The 15,814-nt window shown below is 31.0% G+C and overlaps 1 protein-coding gene across 1 annotated transcript in view; it reads right to left on the bottom strand.

Annotated features, from left to right (window-relative positions):
* The window catches only part of LOC106686465 (beta-mannosidase), a 56,556-nt gene that overhangs the window by 29,130 nt on the left and 11,612 nt on the right, over positions 1–15,814 (bottom strand). The window contains exons 3-4 of the mRNA XM_014429801.3: positions 3,577–3,725; positions 966–1,165 (exon numbers count right to left, since the gene is read on the bottom strand). Of these exons, the coding sequence (XP_014285287.1) occupies positions 966–1,165; positions 3,577–3,725 (349 nt within the window). The remainder of the gene's footprint in view (positions 1–965; positions 1,166–3,576; positions 3,726–15,814) is intronic.

Raw genomic sequence — 15,814 nt, 5'->3', positions numbered from 1 at the left:
CAACAGTTTTTTAAGGAAGGAATTTGGGCTTTACCATCTCGTTGGGAGAAGGTTACCGACTGTAACGGTGGATATTTTGATGAATAAAGGTGATTATTTGAAAATATTTATTTATTTATAATTTCCCCCAAAAAAACGACAGGACTTTTTGAATGACCTGGTAGTATATTTTTATATATAATGGGTTTTTAATATGTTTATATTTATTTTATGTATCGTTTAATATTGTTCATTTTCTTTGTTAAACCAAAAAAGAAAGCTAACCAATTTTGTTCTTTTAATTTAAATAAGCATAATATAATGTATAAAATGTAATATCTTACCAAATAAAGTTCAAATACCTGTTTTTTAACCAAGACGATAAATTATCATCACCCGCCTATGCCACTGAATCTATGTAAGTAATTAGCTGATACATGAATGTTTTGTGGAGATTTAAACTTAATTACAGAATAAGGACTCAAAAAAGTTATTGAATATCACTACATTTTCTATAAAACATTTATACAATATGAAATAACCCAAAACAATGAAGAAAATATTTTTTTTTTAAAATAAAAAAATCCTTTTTGGATAAATAAAAGAATACATAAGTAAATAAATTTATATTGAAAAAAAAATTAAATCTGTACCTCTACAACCCATGAAGGGTCAGGGGTACAGTACTTTGTAAGGAAGAACTACTACTAGACCAATGGTCGAGCAAGGATGTGATTTGGTAAGAATTACACATGACTGATAGATTTTTACCCAACTTCATGAGGCCGGGTGAACTCAGGAGGGCTTCTAAAACTACAGGATTGACTCAGGCTACAGTGAAACAGAAAACAATTATCTGCCACAACCGGATTCGAATTCGGGTTCTTGAAGTTAATAGCACAGTGCCTTACCAGTGAGCCACCGACTCCCACAAATAAATTTATATATTTCAAAAAATAAATTTGAAGGAGAGTAATTATACTTACCAAAGACCCACTGATGGAAAGGATGGACCCCAGTCCCAGGAGAAAGAGGCCTGCATCTTCCTCAGCATGTTGACGTGGCACTCACCGTGATAGGAAGGAGGAGGGCAATTGGGTGGCACGACATAGCCCTGCTTAGATGTCAGCCTCTCGGCCTCTAGGACTGGTGACTTGAAGCTAACAACCAATCTATTATTGCCAGCCTGAAACAAATCAGTAGTTAGGGACACGTTTGTCATATAATTATTAAGAATCTTACTAATTAATTTGTTATTTATGAATGTGATGCATTTATGCATAGTGATGTTAAAGGTTAGGATAACTCCTTAACCATCCTAACCCATTAATTCTTAATCTTTCATCCTTAACAATCCCTGATAATCCTCCGAGGCGTCTGAAAAGAAGATGGCCACGGGACCTTCTAGTTTAAATTAATGTTTGAAGTACCACCAATGGGTGGTTCCTACCCAAGATTTTCAAGTTTATATGAAACATAATACATATTTACCTATTGTATTATTTTGTACAGTTGTAAATTACATTAAATAAATAATTAAAAAAAAAAAAAAAAGGTTAGAACATAATTAAAAGAATGAGCTCATACTGGCTACATTATGTCCTGTCCTCTTAAATCTAGCACATAGGTATAGAATGGCTTCATGAGGAATCTAATGACAAAAAGGGTTAACTCGAAATTCTAAAATTTGGTCAAAAAATAAAAAACTATAAATATTGGAAATACATATAACAAATTTGTGACAAATCAAGGCTGCATCTTGCTGCAGCTTGAGACCCGTAGTTTACTTCCATTTTTTCTGATGGTTTTCCTAGTGCTATGCAGTTTTTACAGTCTAGTGTAAGGCCATACCACCTATATATCAAGTCTTTCTTGCAACTAATGATGATGCAACCATATTCTTGATATTTCAAACATACTGGAGGATTCAAATTATATTTTCTATCATACTTCCACTGTCCACTGGCAATATTCCTCATCATCAGGATGAACTTCAACAATCCACACCTCTCGACACTTCAAAACAGAGACAGCAATAATTTTCTTTCTTCCTACTCCTAGGGTTTTCTGAATCCTTTCTTCTCCAGCCTATTTTAAAGGACATTTTCTAGCATAGTAGTATCCTAACTCCTATGTTGGTACTTCTTCCACTGTTTTAGGTGTAGTACTGATACTGTAATCAACCAAGAAAGTGGGCCTAGTAATTGTTTTTGCTGATCCCTGAGAGTTACCAGGTGTTACCATAAACCTACTCTCCTTCTAAGCAAAAATAACATTAAGGGGTGGGAATTAGGCCACGCCCCTTGAAGCCAACTTTATCTTGAACTAATAGGGATTTCTCTCACTAATGCAATTATCTGTAAAACCGTTCATTTAATTGCAAATGTGAAGAGAATAGAAGTTGTAGTAAATATTGTTTACTATAGCCATGTTATTGTTGTAGCCTTCTGGAGAAATTCTTGCTAAAGTAAGCTTAGTACATTTACCAAGAGGTTGCGGCCTCTTACTAACCTGAGAGGGAGGTCAATATTCATTTCTAGGAACTACCGAAAAATAAATATTAACTGACCCAGTGTTATAAATAATAAATTGGATACTCATGATGGGGGAGGTTGGTAACAAATAACTAAGAAGACATTAAACAATATAGCTAATAAATTATAAATAAAAAAAAAAATAGTAGTACTGTTACAACTAAGATTCCAAAAGGTTTATTGGTTAAAATTTATTATATTTATTTTTACTTCTTTATTTCTTTTTTACACCTGAACAACGTTTCGGGCTCTTTTGATCATTATCCAATTCTTATTATTAATTTATATACATTCACCATTGAAGATTTTAAGTCATACATATATATTCTCAACAGAACATAAGTCCTAATTGTTTTACTAACCAGCTACATTTTTTGATGTTTTAAAGTAAATTTAGCTTTTTCAATGCACTTCCTTCATTTTATGTCCACTCACTTGTCCAAATTTCAGTACAATGGCAGTGACATAAAATGAGGGAAGTGCATTGAAAAAGGAAAATATTATTTTAAAACAGCAAAAAAAGAAGCTGGTTAATAAAAAAAAAATAGTATTTTGTTGGAAGGGGAAAACACTTTATTAAAATACAAAGTCTTGCTGCCTAAATTCATTGGACTGCTAGTCACACAGCATATTTATTTTAGTCTAATCAGATAATATTTTTGTTTTTGCGACAAGTAAGCCTAGCCAGGTATACAATATAACACTTATACACCAGGTATATAACAAAAAAACATGACTTTTTTTTTTCTTCCTTCTTTTTTTCCTTTTTCTTTTTTTCATGATTTTTTTTCATCCTTCCCCCTTTCTCTCTCTTTTTTTTCTTTACCTTCCCTTCTTTTTCCCTTTCATATTTTAGTTTTAACCCTATGTGCAAGTTTAAAAATTACTTTTAATCTTCAATGACAAAATACTAATAAGAACTGGATAATGGGCAAAAGAGCCCGAAACGTTGTTCAGGTGTAAAAATAGGAATAAAGTAAAAATAGGGTGTAAATTAATTTCCTGAAAATAAATATAATTAAGTTTACAAATTATGAATAAGTATATAATTTGAATATTTTACCACTAGTGAATATTTTATGTTGACATTGTAGCGCACGAACATATTGTTGCATGACAGAATATGGCGATCGTTCAGATAAACCTCTCCGATTGTGTCGACCCCGTGAAGCACCAACCATACGCTCTTGTGCTTCAAGTCGGCAGCAGAAACTGAAAACAGATAGAAAAAATTTCATATTTATAATAATTTTGTGTTAATTAAAAACTAAGATGATAAAAAAAGACAGTTAAGTCACGATAACAGGCATTAAGACTTCTAAGGAAGCAGTTCCCAATCTGGGTGACGCAGCCCAAAGTAGTTGCCTCAAGCGAATAACAGGAGTGTCGACATCGAATGCCACTTTCTCAAAATAATACAAAAAAAAAAAATTAAAAGACTGAAGTTAATAAAATAGCAAATATAAGTGCAGGCTAACGTTTACTTTGCACTGTTTTTTCCAACACTTTGCATATGCCACTCAAAGGATAATTGTGTCGGCATTTTGGATCTCAACAAGTGCGCTGAATAGGGTGCCTAAGAGTACCATAGCACAGAGGATAGCCATGACACTACACACCAACACACGCCACGCCCCATGAAGGCAACTTTACTTTGAAGTTAATAGGAATTTCGCATATCAATGTGAGAAACCGCTCATTAGATCGCAAATGTGAAGAGGGTAGAAGTTAGGATAGTAAATGTTATTTTCAATAATTTGCTATATCTATAACGAAAATATAAAAATATAATATGTAGTTCTCGAGAAATTTGTGCTTTTTTTCTCTGTTCAGTTCAGACTCATTTCATAAGGATCCCAAAATATTTTTTAAAAAGTAAGGAGTGGATATGAAATTGGTCAATTTTTCAATTAATGTTTTCTAGGAACAGTTAATAGATTATAATAAAATTAATTTCTTTGAAAAAAAATTTGAAATATAAATTTTAATTCTAATAAATAATTGTTCCTGATATAACGGAGAAAATTGTTTATTAAAAAAAAAAAATAAAAACAGTAAACATTATTTTTTAGAATATTAATTGTTTTTAACAAAACAGTGACTGAGAATCACTAGTAATTAAAAAACAAAACAATATTAACAACTAAGACGCTTTTGAGTGACTCTCAACTTTTCTTTTGATTTTTATTTCTATAAATAATTTTTATTTCTTCTAATTTATATTTGCCTGAACAATCTCAATTTTCCAGTAGAGTTGCATTTTAAGGAGACCTTTATAAATTTTTCTCTAATTCCTAGTTTTTATTTCTAATTAGGTTAATATTTCCAACGAACAAAATTAAAGAAACTTTAGAATTTTTTTTTTGGAAACTTGTCATTTATCTCATGTCAAACTATTTCATTGAGAATAGAACCTAGCTGAAATGAGTTTAAGCAAAATCCTTAGAGCCGTTTTAGAGAAAATCGAAAAAAATGTGAAAAATCTATTCTCTCTAAAGTGGCACTACGGCCCAATCGATTTTATAGAAAAAGTTGCTATCACATTCCAGCTATATACCAGCCATAATAAGTAATTTTCATATGACTTTTTGTTTATGAATTATTTTCTTGAACACGGTTTAACGGTATAAGTAATACTTTTGCCGGAAATCAAGTTTGAAAATTTATGATTATTGATTTATATGAAAATTCGTAATTAAGAATTTCGAAAGATGCTAAGAGCGAGTCACAATTGATTCGTTCCCTCCCCCCCCCACAAAAAAAAATCTAATATCCATTTTAATGAAAGCGTTTTTGGGTTTTTGTATTTATTTATACATTTAATATGATCAACAATGTTTTGTTCTTAATCTGCACAAAAAAAAGCTCTAATGTTTTACTGATAATCCTAAAAATGTGAAAAATCGATTCTTTACAGTGGCACTTCCGGCAAGTCGATTTTATCGAAAAAGTTACTATCACACCTCAGGTATATACCCGCCTTAATTAAGTAATTCTTGCAGGACTTTTCGTTTATGAATTATTTTCGTGAACATGGGATAACGGTGTAAGACCAAAAAAAAAAAGACTAAAAATTATTATACAGGACTAAAAAGCTCCAATTTTTTATTTACATGAAAATTCATATATGTATAAGACTTTCGAAAGATGCTAAAAGCAAATCGCAATTGATTCATCCCACCCCCTCCAAAAAAAATCTTTGATCCATATTTCTGGAAGGATATTCCATATTCCTTTTGGGGGTCTAATCTTTTTTTATTATAAATTATCAAGAATTAAAGGTTTTCTTTTGTTTACAATGCTTAATTTATTTTATTTCTTTAAAAATAAAATCCGCTCAACCCCTATTCAGAGATGGTATTTTTTTTCTCCATATTTTAATGGCATTGGAATTTTCCATACAGTCAGGTATTAATTTATTTGTTTGTTTTCCCATTATTTTCACCATAAAGTTTATCATTTTGTGGGACCGCTACTCAATGAAAAAGGACAACGCCCCAGGCCGGATATTTCTCAGAATCGTAAGACTGGGTCCAACCACTGAGCTACGGGTGGCCCCATTGACGGTCTTGTATCACACAGAGAGCAATAAGCAAGACTTGGTTATTTGGACTCAGGGGACCTCAATACATGTCAAAAACTGGAATTCAAAAATTTTCATGATCGCCATACTTCTACTTACTCTATATTCCAAATGTAGGTGAGTAAAAATAAAAATGGACCTTCAAAATTTGAAGTTAAGACATGTGGATTATGGAAAAAATTCTAACATCCAACAATATGAACGTCTATTACTGATTTTCTAGCGTTCCAACTGACCGTGTATGGGTGCATGATAATGTTTATGCAAATTCATTAAAAAATGTGAGAATACTCCCATAATGTGAGAATCAATGCCATACACCCATAATGTGAGAATCCAATTTAAGTATCTGACTAATTATTAATTTAGCTGGAACAACAGTATTTGAGGAAGTATCCGAGACGAGGTTTTTAAATAAAAGTTTCAATAGTCCAACAAAGATAAGATGTAAGCTCTTGACAAAATTAGAGATATCGAAGCATCTTTTCCTTGAAATAAGTGAATTATTTCGTAATTTATAAAATGATTTGATTAGATACAAATAAAGCGCAATTTACATATTTTTAAATCACCGTGAAGTGCCATTGTTCGCGAGCATACTCACTTCCTCAATTACTTAAGGTAACGATGTATGGCATAAAGTTATCGAATTATAAATTAAATAACATGACATGAGGATTCTCGGGATGAGGGGAAAAAGAAAAAAATATGAGAAATGTGTGGAAAGACATAGATCAAGCAATTAGAAGTTTGCAGTTCTAGGAGGGGTGCAAGTGGAGTGAAGGTACACTACCGCTCCCCCTGGACTAGGTAGGAAAAAAAAATTTCACTGCATTAATTATTATACCATATTTTTTTCTTTACGCTCATCCTAGGCTACCGAAAGTGAATCTGTTTGCACAGGAGATTGATTATTTGCTTGTGGTCATATATTAAAAAAGATTTTTTAATTACAACAAAAATTAATGAACCAATTAGCATGAATTTAATCGGGTATAGACGAAGATTCCGTCCAAAAATAAATTTGAAGTTAGTTTTTACAGTTTAGCGAAAAATTAAAGTTATCTTTGTATGAGATTTTAATTGTAAGTCGGCGATTTTTTTTTTTCATACCCTCCTCTAGAAAAATTTTTAGCAGATATAAATATAAATATAAAAAATATATATACTTCCCGGGGTACTGTGGAATACTGGAAAATGAACTGACTGATATGCTAGTGAAAGAAGGTTCCAAATTGGGAAAGAAAAAAGGCAGTCATTTCACCCCAATCTTTGATTACTTTAATGAAAATTAGTATAATTACTAGTCAAAACTGATGAGTCTGCCAAGTATAGGTAGGGGAAATAAAAAATGGCGGCTGTTTCAAAACAAAAGGTTAATTTTTCATTTGATGCTCTATATCTTAAAAACTACCAACAACACTAGAAAATCTAAAACAACATTATTTTAAGAAGAGTAAATTTACTGAAACATTAGCCTTAATAGATCTATTTACGTCCAATAGATCAGGAGATATAGCCTTTTAAAAAGCAACATTTCATAAAAATGTACTGAAATATTAGTAGTTAGTTAATTTATTTTGAGAAATCTATATCTCAAGAGCTATGTGACGTACAGATGTCTACTAGCAATCAAATTAAAGTTAGTTTAATGTACTATAAGGTAGTTTATAACCTTTATCTTCGTAGGAATAGTAGTTTTCATGATATTTCCTAAAATAAATTGATTTATAGTTGTTCGGACAGTAAGTTTGAGTTTTGAAAAACTTTATTTCAAAAATCATAGGCCGTAAAGCTAGTTAAATTAACTATACAATAGTAAATAATGTTTATCTTTGTAGGAGTAGTAGTTTTTATGATATTTGACAAAATAAACTCACAAAATGTTAATTTATAGTTGATCGTATACAATTTTTGATTTTTTAAAAAATATATCTCTAGACGCATAAGACCCAAAATAAAGGAAATCCAATTTACTATAGAGTGGTTTAAGCCACTTATCTTCGTATGGGGTAGTAGTTATTATGATATTCACTGCCAACGAAATAATTGCCTTTTTTCTCCTCTTGGGCTCTTGTACTATACCACACAGAGACTGGAGGAAGTTAAAACCATAAACAAAGCCTTGGTTCAGCAAAGGTGGAATAATGAGCATCCGGACTTCAAACCCCAGGATCCATATTACCAACTTCCCAGAAAAGAGCAAGTCCTGATATTTCTCTTAAGAACTGGACATAACCGGCTAAACGCTCACCTTCATAAAAAATTCGAAATAGCTCCCAGCCCTCTGTGTGAATGTGGAAGGAGAGAACAGACAACCGAGCACATTCTTTAAACATGTTTCCTTAAGGAGGAAAAAAGGAAGCAGAGATGGCCTGAATCTACTGACTTGTGACCAAGCTGTACGTCGACCTGGAGGATCTGAGGAGTACCACTGAATTTATTTTGTCATTCCCAGATTGGCCATTTGAATAGGAAGATCGAGGAAGAAGAAGAGATATACACAATTGCTCAACCCTTCTTTTACCCGGAGGTATTCTAAGCTTGTAGGTAGACGATAATAAAAGTCCAAAATATTTAAGCCCCAAAACAATTTCATTCGACGATTATAACTCCTGTAATTAAATGACAAAAAAGGAAAGGCATAAATTTCGAGATATTTATTTTCTTTTTGGCGAAAAGCTGTATACCAATGTAATTAGACAAACGTTTTTTGTTTCATAACTTAAATGATAAGAAGAATTTTCGGTGAAATATTACTTGTTAATAATAATAAAAATGCCGATTTTTTTTTTAATCAAATATACACACTTAGTTATTATTATAACGTTGAAAGTGACTATATAGGATTTTTTAAAAATATATATATGTAATTTTATTACATTATTATCAGTTGTTATATATTTATTTTTTAAATAAATAACACCTGGACTACTCCATAGATTAGAAGTTGGTAACAAAATGATTCTTTGAATCTCTACTTGTCATTTGTAAACAATATGCGAATTTTTATTCCTGATTTCTTACGCCAATGTCTCGGTATGGAACGTTGCGATACCACAAGTATCGAAACTTTTTTCGATAGGATAGTTTATCTGAATATATTCAATAACTTTCGATAAAAAATATCTATATTCTTTCTGAAACGACACATTATTGTTAAACAAAAAAATAAAAATGAAAAAATAATAGTTACAGGTCCGTAAACAGAGGTACTATCGATTCAGCGCATGAAAGCTATTGGATAAAAAGTTTCGAATCGGGCCATGGTAAGCTGTAATACAGAAAACAGAAACACTTGAATACGAATTTTCGGAAAATAATATTTCTTTAGGCCAAAATTTTCGCATTACAGTATTTTGAAAAATTGAACTAACTTCAATACGACTCATCCAATCTACACCAAACTTGGGAGTAGTTTGGGGCTCTATAAAATACACTGAAGGGCACAAACCGGATCTAATTTAACGAATTAGAACTGGAGATATAAAATAAAACGTTTGAAAAGTTTTTCTTACTTTGAAACAAATATTTCGCCCTTATAAGGGTAGTAAATCTAGATAGTGGTTGAGGTTACAGGAGTAAACTTCCAGCTTTCTAACAGTTGTATTAACGTAGGAACTGGATAGAAAGTATAGCAGTTATGAAAGATTATATGAACAATGGGCACAGAGAAAATAAAGTTTTTATACATAAATTAAGTTAAAAAATTTCTAGTTTATGATTTTTTTGAAAGATGATATTTAAAGATGACTTGGCTTTCTAATTTCGTGCTAGTAGTACAGCAAAAGGCTAGAAATTCTGGCCGAAACATTAATAAATACGTTTTTTAACTTATTTGTGCTTTTCTCTAACCGCATCCTCACCATCTTCTTAGTACAAGAGTCCAAGAAAACTATTTATAATTACTAGTCAAAATTGATGAGTCTGCCAAGTATACGTAGGGAGAATCAAAAATGGCGGCTTATGAAAAACGTTAAAAATAATTAATTTTTCAATCGGAGCTCTATACCTTTAAAACTACCAACAACACTAGAAAATCTAATAGAACGTCAATTAAAGTAGAGTGAATTTGGTAAACTGTAAGCCCTAATAGAGCTATTTACGTTCAATAGTTCTCGAGATATAGCTTTTTAAAAAGCAATATTTCATAAAAATGTTGTATAGAACGTACTGAGAGATCAGTAATTAGTGAATTTGTTTTGAGGAATCTACATCTCAAAAACTATTAGACGTACAGATGTCTGTTAGCACTCAAATTAAAGCTAATTCAATGAGCAATAAATTAGATTATGACGTTTATTAACGTAGGAGTAGTAGTTTTCATAATATTTGCTAAAATAAATTGATTTATAGTTGTTCGGGCAAATTTTCATTTGCCAAATTTATATTCATATTCTAATATCATAAAAACTACTATCCCTACGAAGATAAGTATACTTAAACTACTCTGATAAGTATGCATAAACTACTCTGTAGTAAGTTAAATTTCCTTTGTTTTGAGTACTGGCAGACATATTTGTGTCTTATGGATCTAGAGATATATTTTTTCAAACATCAAATATTTTATATGAACAACTAGAAATTAACAGTATGTCAATTTATTTAGTCAAATATCATAAAAACTACTACTCCTACAAAGATGAACGTTATTAACTATTTTATTAATTTCTCCACACGCCTGTAACACTCCAATTAAACTGAGATCAAATTTACTAAATATATCATAATGTACAGTTGTAAATAGCAATAAATAAATAAAAACCAAATAAAGTTTAAACATAAGGGACCCAGTTCTTATAAATAGCATATCAATATAGATTGTATTATTATATAATAAAAATATTTATTATAATTCTAATTATTTTAATAATTGCAATAATTAAAGTAAATCTTTTAAATACCAATGTTACTTATGTGTTAATATTAATTATTTTTTATTGTTATGTAACACAATGAGTGTTTCAGGACGAGTGGAATTGATTTATTTTCAGGAGATAATTGCTTTCTTGGAGTACGGATTGTATTTCGTCACCTTCATTCAATATTTGTTCAAATACGTTGATCCTTGTGTTATAAACATGATGTGTGCATCAAACATTGAAAGAAGTAAAAATAAACATGTTTTCATACATTTTATAATATGTCGTATACAGACTTTATTATATTCCATAACGTCACTTAAGCTGTGATATCCAGAGGTGAAACCATCACCTCTGCATCGCACTGCAGTGATATTCACATAATGCATTAAAAACAATCTGCATAGTTTATGTAGAAGGGACCTATGCTCTTTTAGAGCTGTGTTATGAAGTCCTCCCACACCCATTTTATTCACCAGACTTATTCTCAACAGATTTCCATCTGTCCAGAAATTTGGACAACTCCCTTAAAGGTAAAATTTTCTAAAACGATTCCCAAGTCAAAAACGTATTTTCTGACTTCATTCACAAAACCCTGAATTCACAGTTCTGGGATTGAAAAGTTGATAAACGTTGGAGAAAATCTGTAGAAAATGAGAGTAAATGTTTTGATTTCATAAAGTTGTTTTACTAAATAATCTATCCTGTAAAAACTGAAATTTCAAATGAAACGATCCAAAAGGCAGGTGTATAAATTTAAAAAAAATTACCGGTGATTCATGAAAAAATCACATAAATATAATCACGAAACTAAGACTTAATATTGAATTAAATGATTCATGATACAAGAACAATTATTCCTATCTCGGCCACTCGAAATATTTTAGCCCAATTATTACTGCGATATGTAGGACAAGGAAAAAATCCACTGCTTTTAGGAAATCACAAATTGATGTTCTCTGTAATGAAATTAGAAAATGAAAGACTAAATAAGAACATTTTTATGTTTAATGATTATATACATATGAAATGTAACAATGAATGTAACACAAGTGAAAGACGAACTGAGTAGACTAAAAATAACGGATGAAGACTGCATGGGTAGAGAGCATTTTGGGAATAAATTAAAAGAGATTGGGGTTCTTGTAGGTTAGAAGGAGAGACGAAGGAGAAAATGGACTGAGGAAGAAGTGGAGGAACAGTCCAGGAGGATGGCGTAGTGTATTGGTCTAGAAGAAAGGCGGAAGGTGTGAGGATGGATCGAAAATGATATTCGTATGGTCCTTGCTGGTCAGTTCGTGAAAAACAAAAATATATTTTTAAGCTTGAATTATTCTTATAAAAAAAAAATGTTGGCATTTTTCGGGATCGCAAGTTGAGCTTTGATTTTTGTTGAAAATACTAAAATCCTTAAATTTGTATCCGCTATGGTTAATTTTTGAATTCTAATTAAGATAGTTGGTAAGGATAATTTAATGTGTAAGTTTCAAATATTAAAGAATTTCAGACTTCAGAAATGTTAAATCCAATGTTTGGAATTTGATAAAAGATTTTTTATTAATTTTTTTCCAACATAGAAGCTTGCTTGATTCTCCTAAATCTAAAAATGTGGTAGTTCCACGAGGTTTAAAGTCAAGTTTTCAAGCTTCCACAATAGAATTAAAAATCTTTAAAAACAGCATTCATTTAGCCCTTCAACCATGAACAACATTTTAGGTTTTCAATCAAAATAGATGTTTTTTCCCCCGCATAATTAGTATTTAGTGAATTTATTTTGTATTTTGATTCAAACAAAGTTAGATGAGCTTTCCATGTATTTTTATAATTTTTGCTACATTTGGATGTTTTATAAACTTTGGGTTTCAATTCACGATTTTGTAAATTTTGGGTTTTGGCTGCATATTTTTCATTTTTTTTTTAAAGCACGAAAATCTGGCATCTATTTGTATCATATTGCACACTCAGTCAGTTTTCCTATTTTAGATAATTACTGTATGTTTTTCGATTTAACTAGTATCCTCTTCCCGTTTTAAATTAATAAATCGGGGTTTAGCGGATTTCATAATGCCACAAGGCAATATTTCACTGGTATATGTATGTATTAAGCGAATATAATAATGAAGGAGGGTACGAAAAAACAATTGGGGTTTAACGAGGTGGGTTGTCCGAAAAGGATTGCCTTCTAATATTATTGGTGTTACGATCTCCTCTTGAGAGATTGTGGCATGTCGTACATCGAACAATACTCTGTCTGTTTTAAAAGTAAGATACGCAGGGCTACCAGTACTATCAAGAAAAAGGGAAAAAGTCCACACCACGCTCTTTCCGAGTGGAGGACACCACACTAGCGCCATCGTACTCAATAGTTTATCTGGGGTTCAAGCTGGACCGCCATCTTACCCTATCAACTCACATCTACACTAAAGTAAGACAGGTAAGACGACCTACCGCCTCCATCACCTGCTCTCTCGCTTCGCTTAAAATTAAAAATTTACATAAGCATAATACGCAACAGCCCTCCTATACGGGGCACCGCTCTTCACCCATCTTCGGGGCGGAACACAGCGCCATCTTCAACAGTTTCAGGACACTGTGGTGCGGAAAATGGTGAAATCTACGTCACTAAGGAAGACTAAACCACCACAGATTCATGAGATCATCGATCTACCGACTGTTTCCGAGTTTATACGACAGCACAAGTTCTTCGACTCGCTCAAGACCAACATCAATCCACTGTTCCAGACACTAACGCCCTCTACAGCTCCTATCAGGTGGCAACAGTCCCACCAGTGACCAATCAGAACCAAAATAACAGACACATTTTTTTTAACCCTGGTTTTTTAGTTTTAGTTATATTGTCATCACAAACCTTAAGTGTGCCCCAACACTTTTGACTCAAGACCATGTACTCAAATTCAGCCCATCCCATTATTACAAAGACTCCTTCAAATATTGTCCTGCTACAGTAAAAGGAGAAAGATTAGATCTTTATTATAACTTTTATAATATATTTATTAATTCGCAGTTTATTTCGGATTATAAAGATTCTGAAAAACAAAATCCATCAAGAGCTCAAGGAGAGAAAAAAAGGTATTTATTTCACCTCAATTTTGGATTACTTTAATGAAAACCATGTATAATAACTAGTCAAAATTGATGTGTATAGGTAGAGAGAATAAAAAATGGCGGCTGTTTCAAAACGTTAAAAACATTAATTTTTCATTCGGAGCTCTACATCTTTAAAACTATCAACAACACTAGAAAACCTAAAAGAACATAATTTAAAGCAGAGTGAATTTGCTAAAATATGAGCCCTAATAGAGCTATTTATGTTCAATAGTTCCCGAGATATAGCATTTTAAAAACCAACATTTCATAAAAAATGCACAGAAAAATAAGAAGTTAGTTAATTTATTTTGAGGAATTTATATCTCAAAAACCATTCGACGTACAGATGTCTATTACCACTCAAATTAAAACTAGTTTAATGTACTATACAGTAGTTTATGATGTTCGTAGGATTAATAGTTTTCATGATATTCAACAAAATAAATTAACAAAATGTTGATTTCTAGTTGTTCCGATAAATTTGGCGATATTTGAAAAATATATCTCAGAAACCATAATAAATAAACTGCTTGTCTGCTAGCACTTAAAATAAACTTAGCTTAACTTACTATAAAGTCGTTTATAATAGCTATCTTTATAGGGTAGTAGTTTTTATGATATTCGAATATGAATATAAATTTTACACATGAAATTTGGTTCGAACAACTATAAATCAATTTGTTTTAGCAAATATCATGAAGACTACAACTCCGCGAATATTAGTGTCATCAACTAATTTATAGTACGTTTGACTAGCTTTACATTGAGAGCTTGTACGTCTTATGGTTTTTTATGATATAGATTTCTCAAAATAAATTCACTAACTATTGATCTTTCAGCTCTTTCATGGCTTACAGTTTAGCAAATTTACACTAGTTTAAATGATGTTCTCTATTGTTGTTGGTAGTTTTAAAGATATAAAGCTCCGAATGAAAAATGAATTATTTTAAACGTTTTTAAAAAGCTGCCATTTTTTATTCCCCCTACCTATACTTGGCAGACTCATCAATTTTGACTAGTAATTAGACATAGTTTTCATTAAATAAATCAAAAATTGGGGTGAAATAACTGACAATTCTCAGCTCAAAAACGTATTTTCTGACTTAATTTCTTCCCAAAACCCTGAATTTACAGTTTTAATTTTTCAGTGCATTTTCTATGAAATGTTGCTTTTTTAAAAAGCTATATCTCGGAATTATTGAACGTGAATAGCTCTATTAGGGGTCATATTTTAGCAAATTTATTTTACTTTTAATGAAGTTCTCTTATGTGAATTTATTTTGAGAAATCTATATTGAAAGGTTAATTTTCAAATAAAATAATAAAATGCAATAACAATTAATAAATAACAGGGTTTTTATAACATTTGCTTTATGAGATTACTTCTTTACGTTCTGATTTCACGATAAAATTATTCATTTAAAAATAAACCCAGTACTAAAAAAGAGATAATCGATTTTCATCAATTAAATTTATCAGGCCACGGAAGGTCGATTAAAAAAGATAAAAATGCATTTAATAAATTTGTTTTCACTGTTTCGGTACTTATAAATCATATCTATTTTCAATTTAATGTTTTTTAAAATCAAACTAATCCTGTTTACAAATGATTTATACATAGAGGAAGATTTACAATATTGTTATACAATACAAAAGTGATAGTAAAAAAAATTATATTTTTTTGTGGATTTATTGTTCTTAAAGTAACAATACATAACATTTTATATAATATACTATAAACATATAAT

Source organism: Halyomorpha halys, unplaced genomic scaffold, assembly GCF_000696795.3.
Source record: "Halyomorpha halys isolate HHAL.00 unplaced genomic scaffold, Hhal_1.1 Scaffold824.1, whole genome shotgun sequence".
Lineage (NCBI taxonomy): Eukaryota > Metazoa > Arthropoda > Insecta > Hemiptera > Pentatomidae > Halyomorpha > Halyomorpha halys.
Note: the sequence above shows the minus strand (reverse complement) of the source record. Positions and strands in the feature narration are given on the sequence as shown.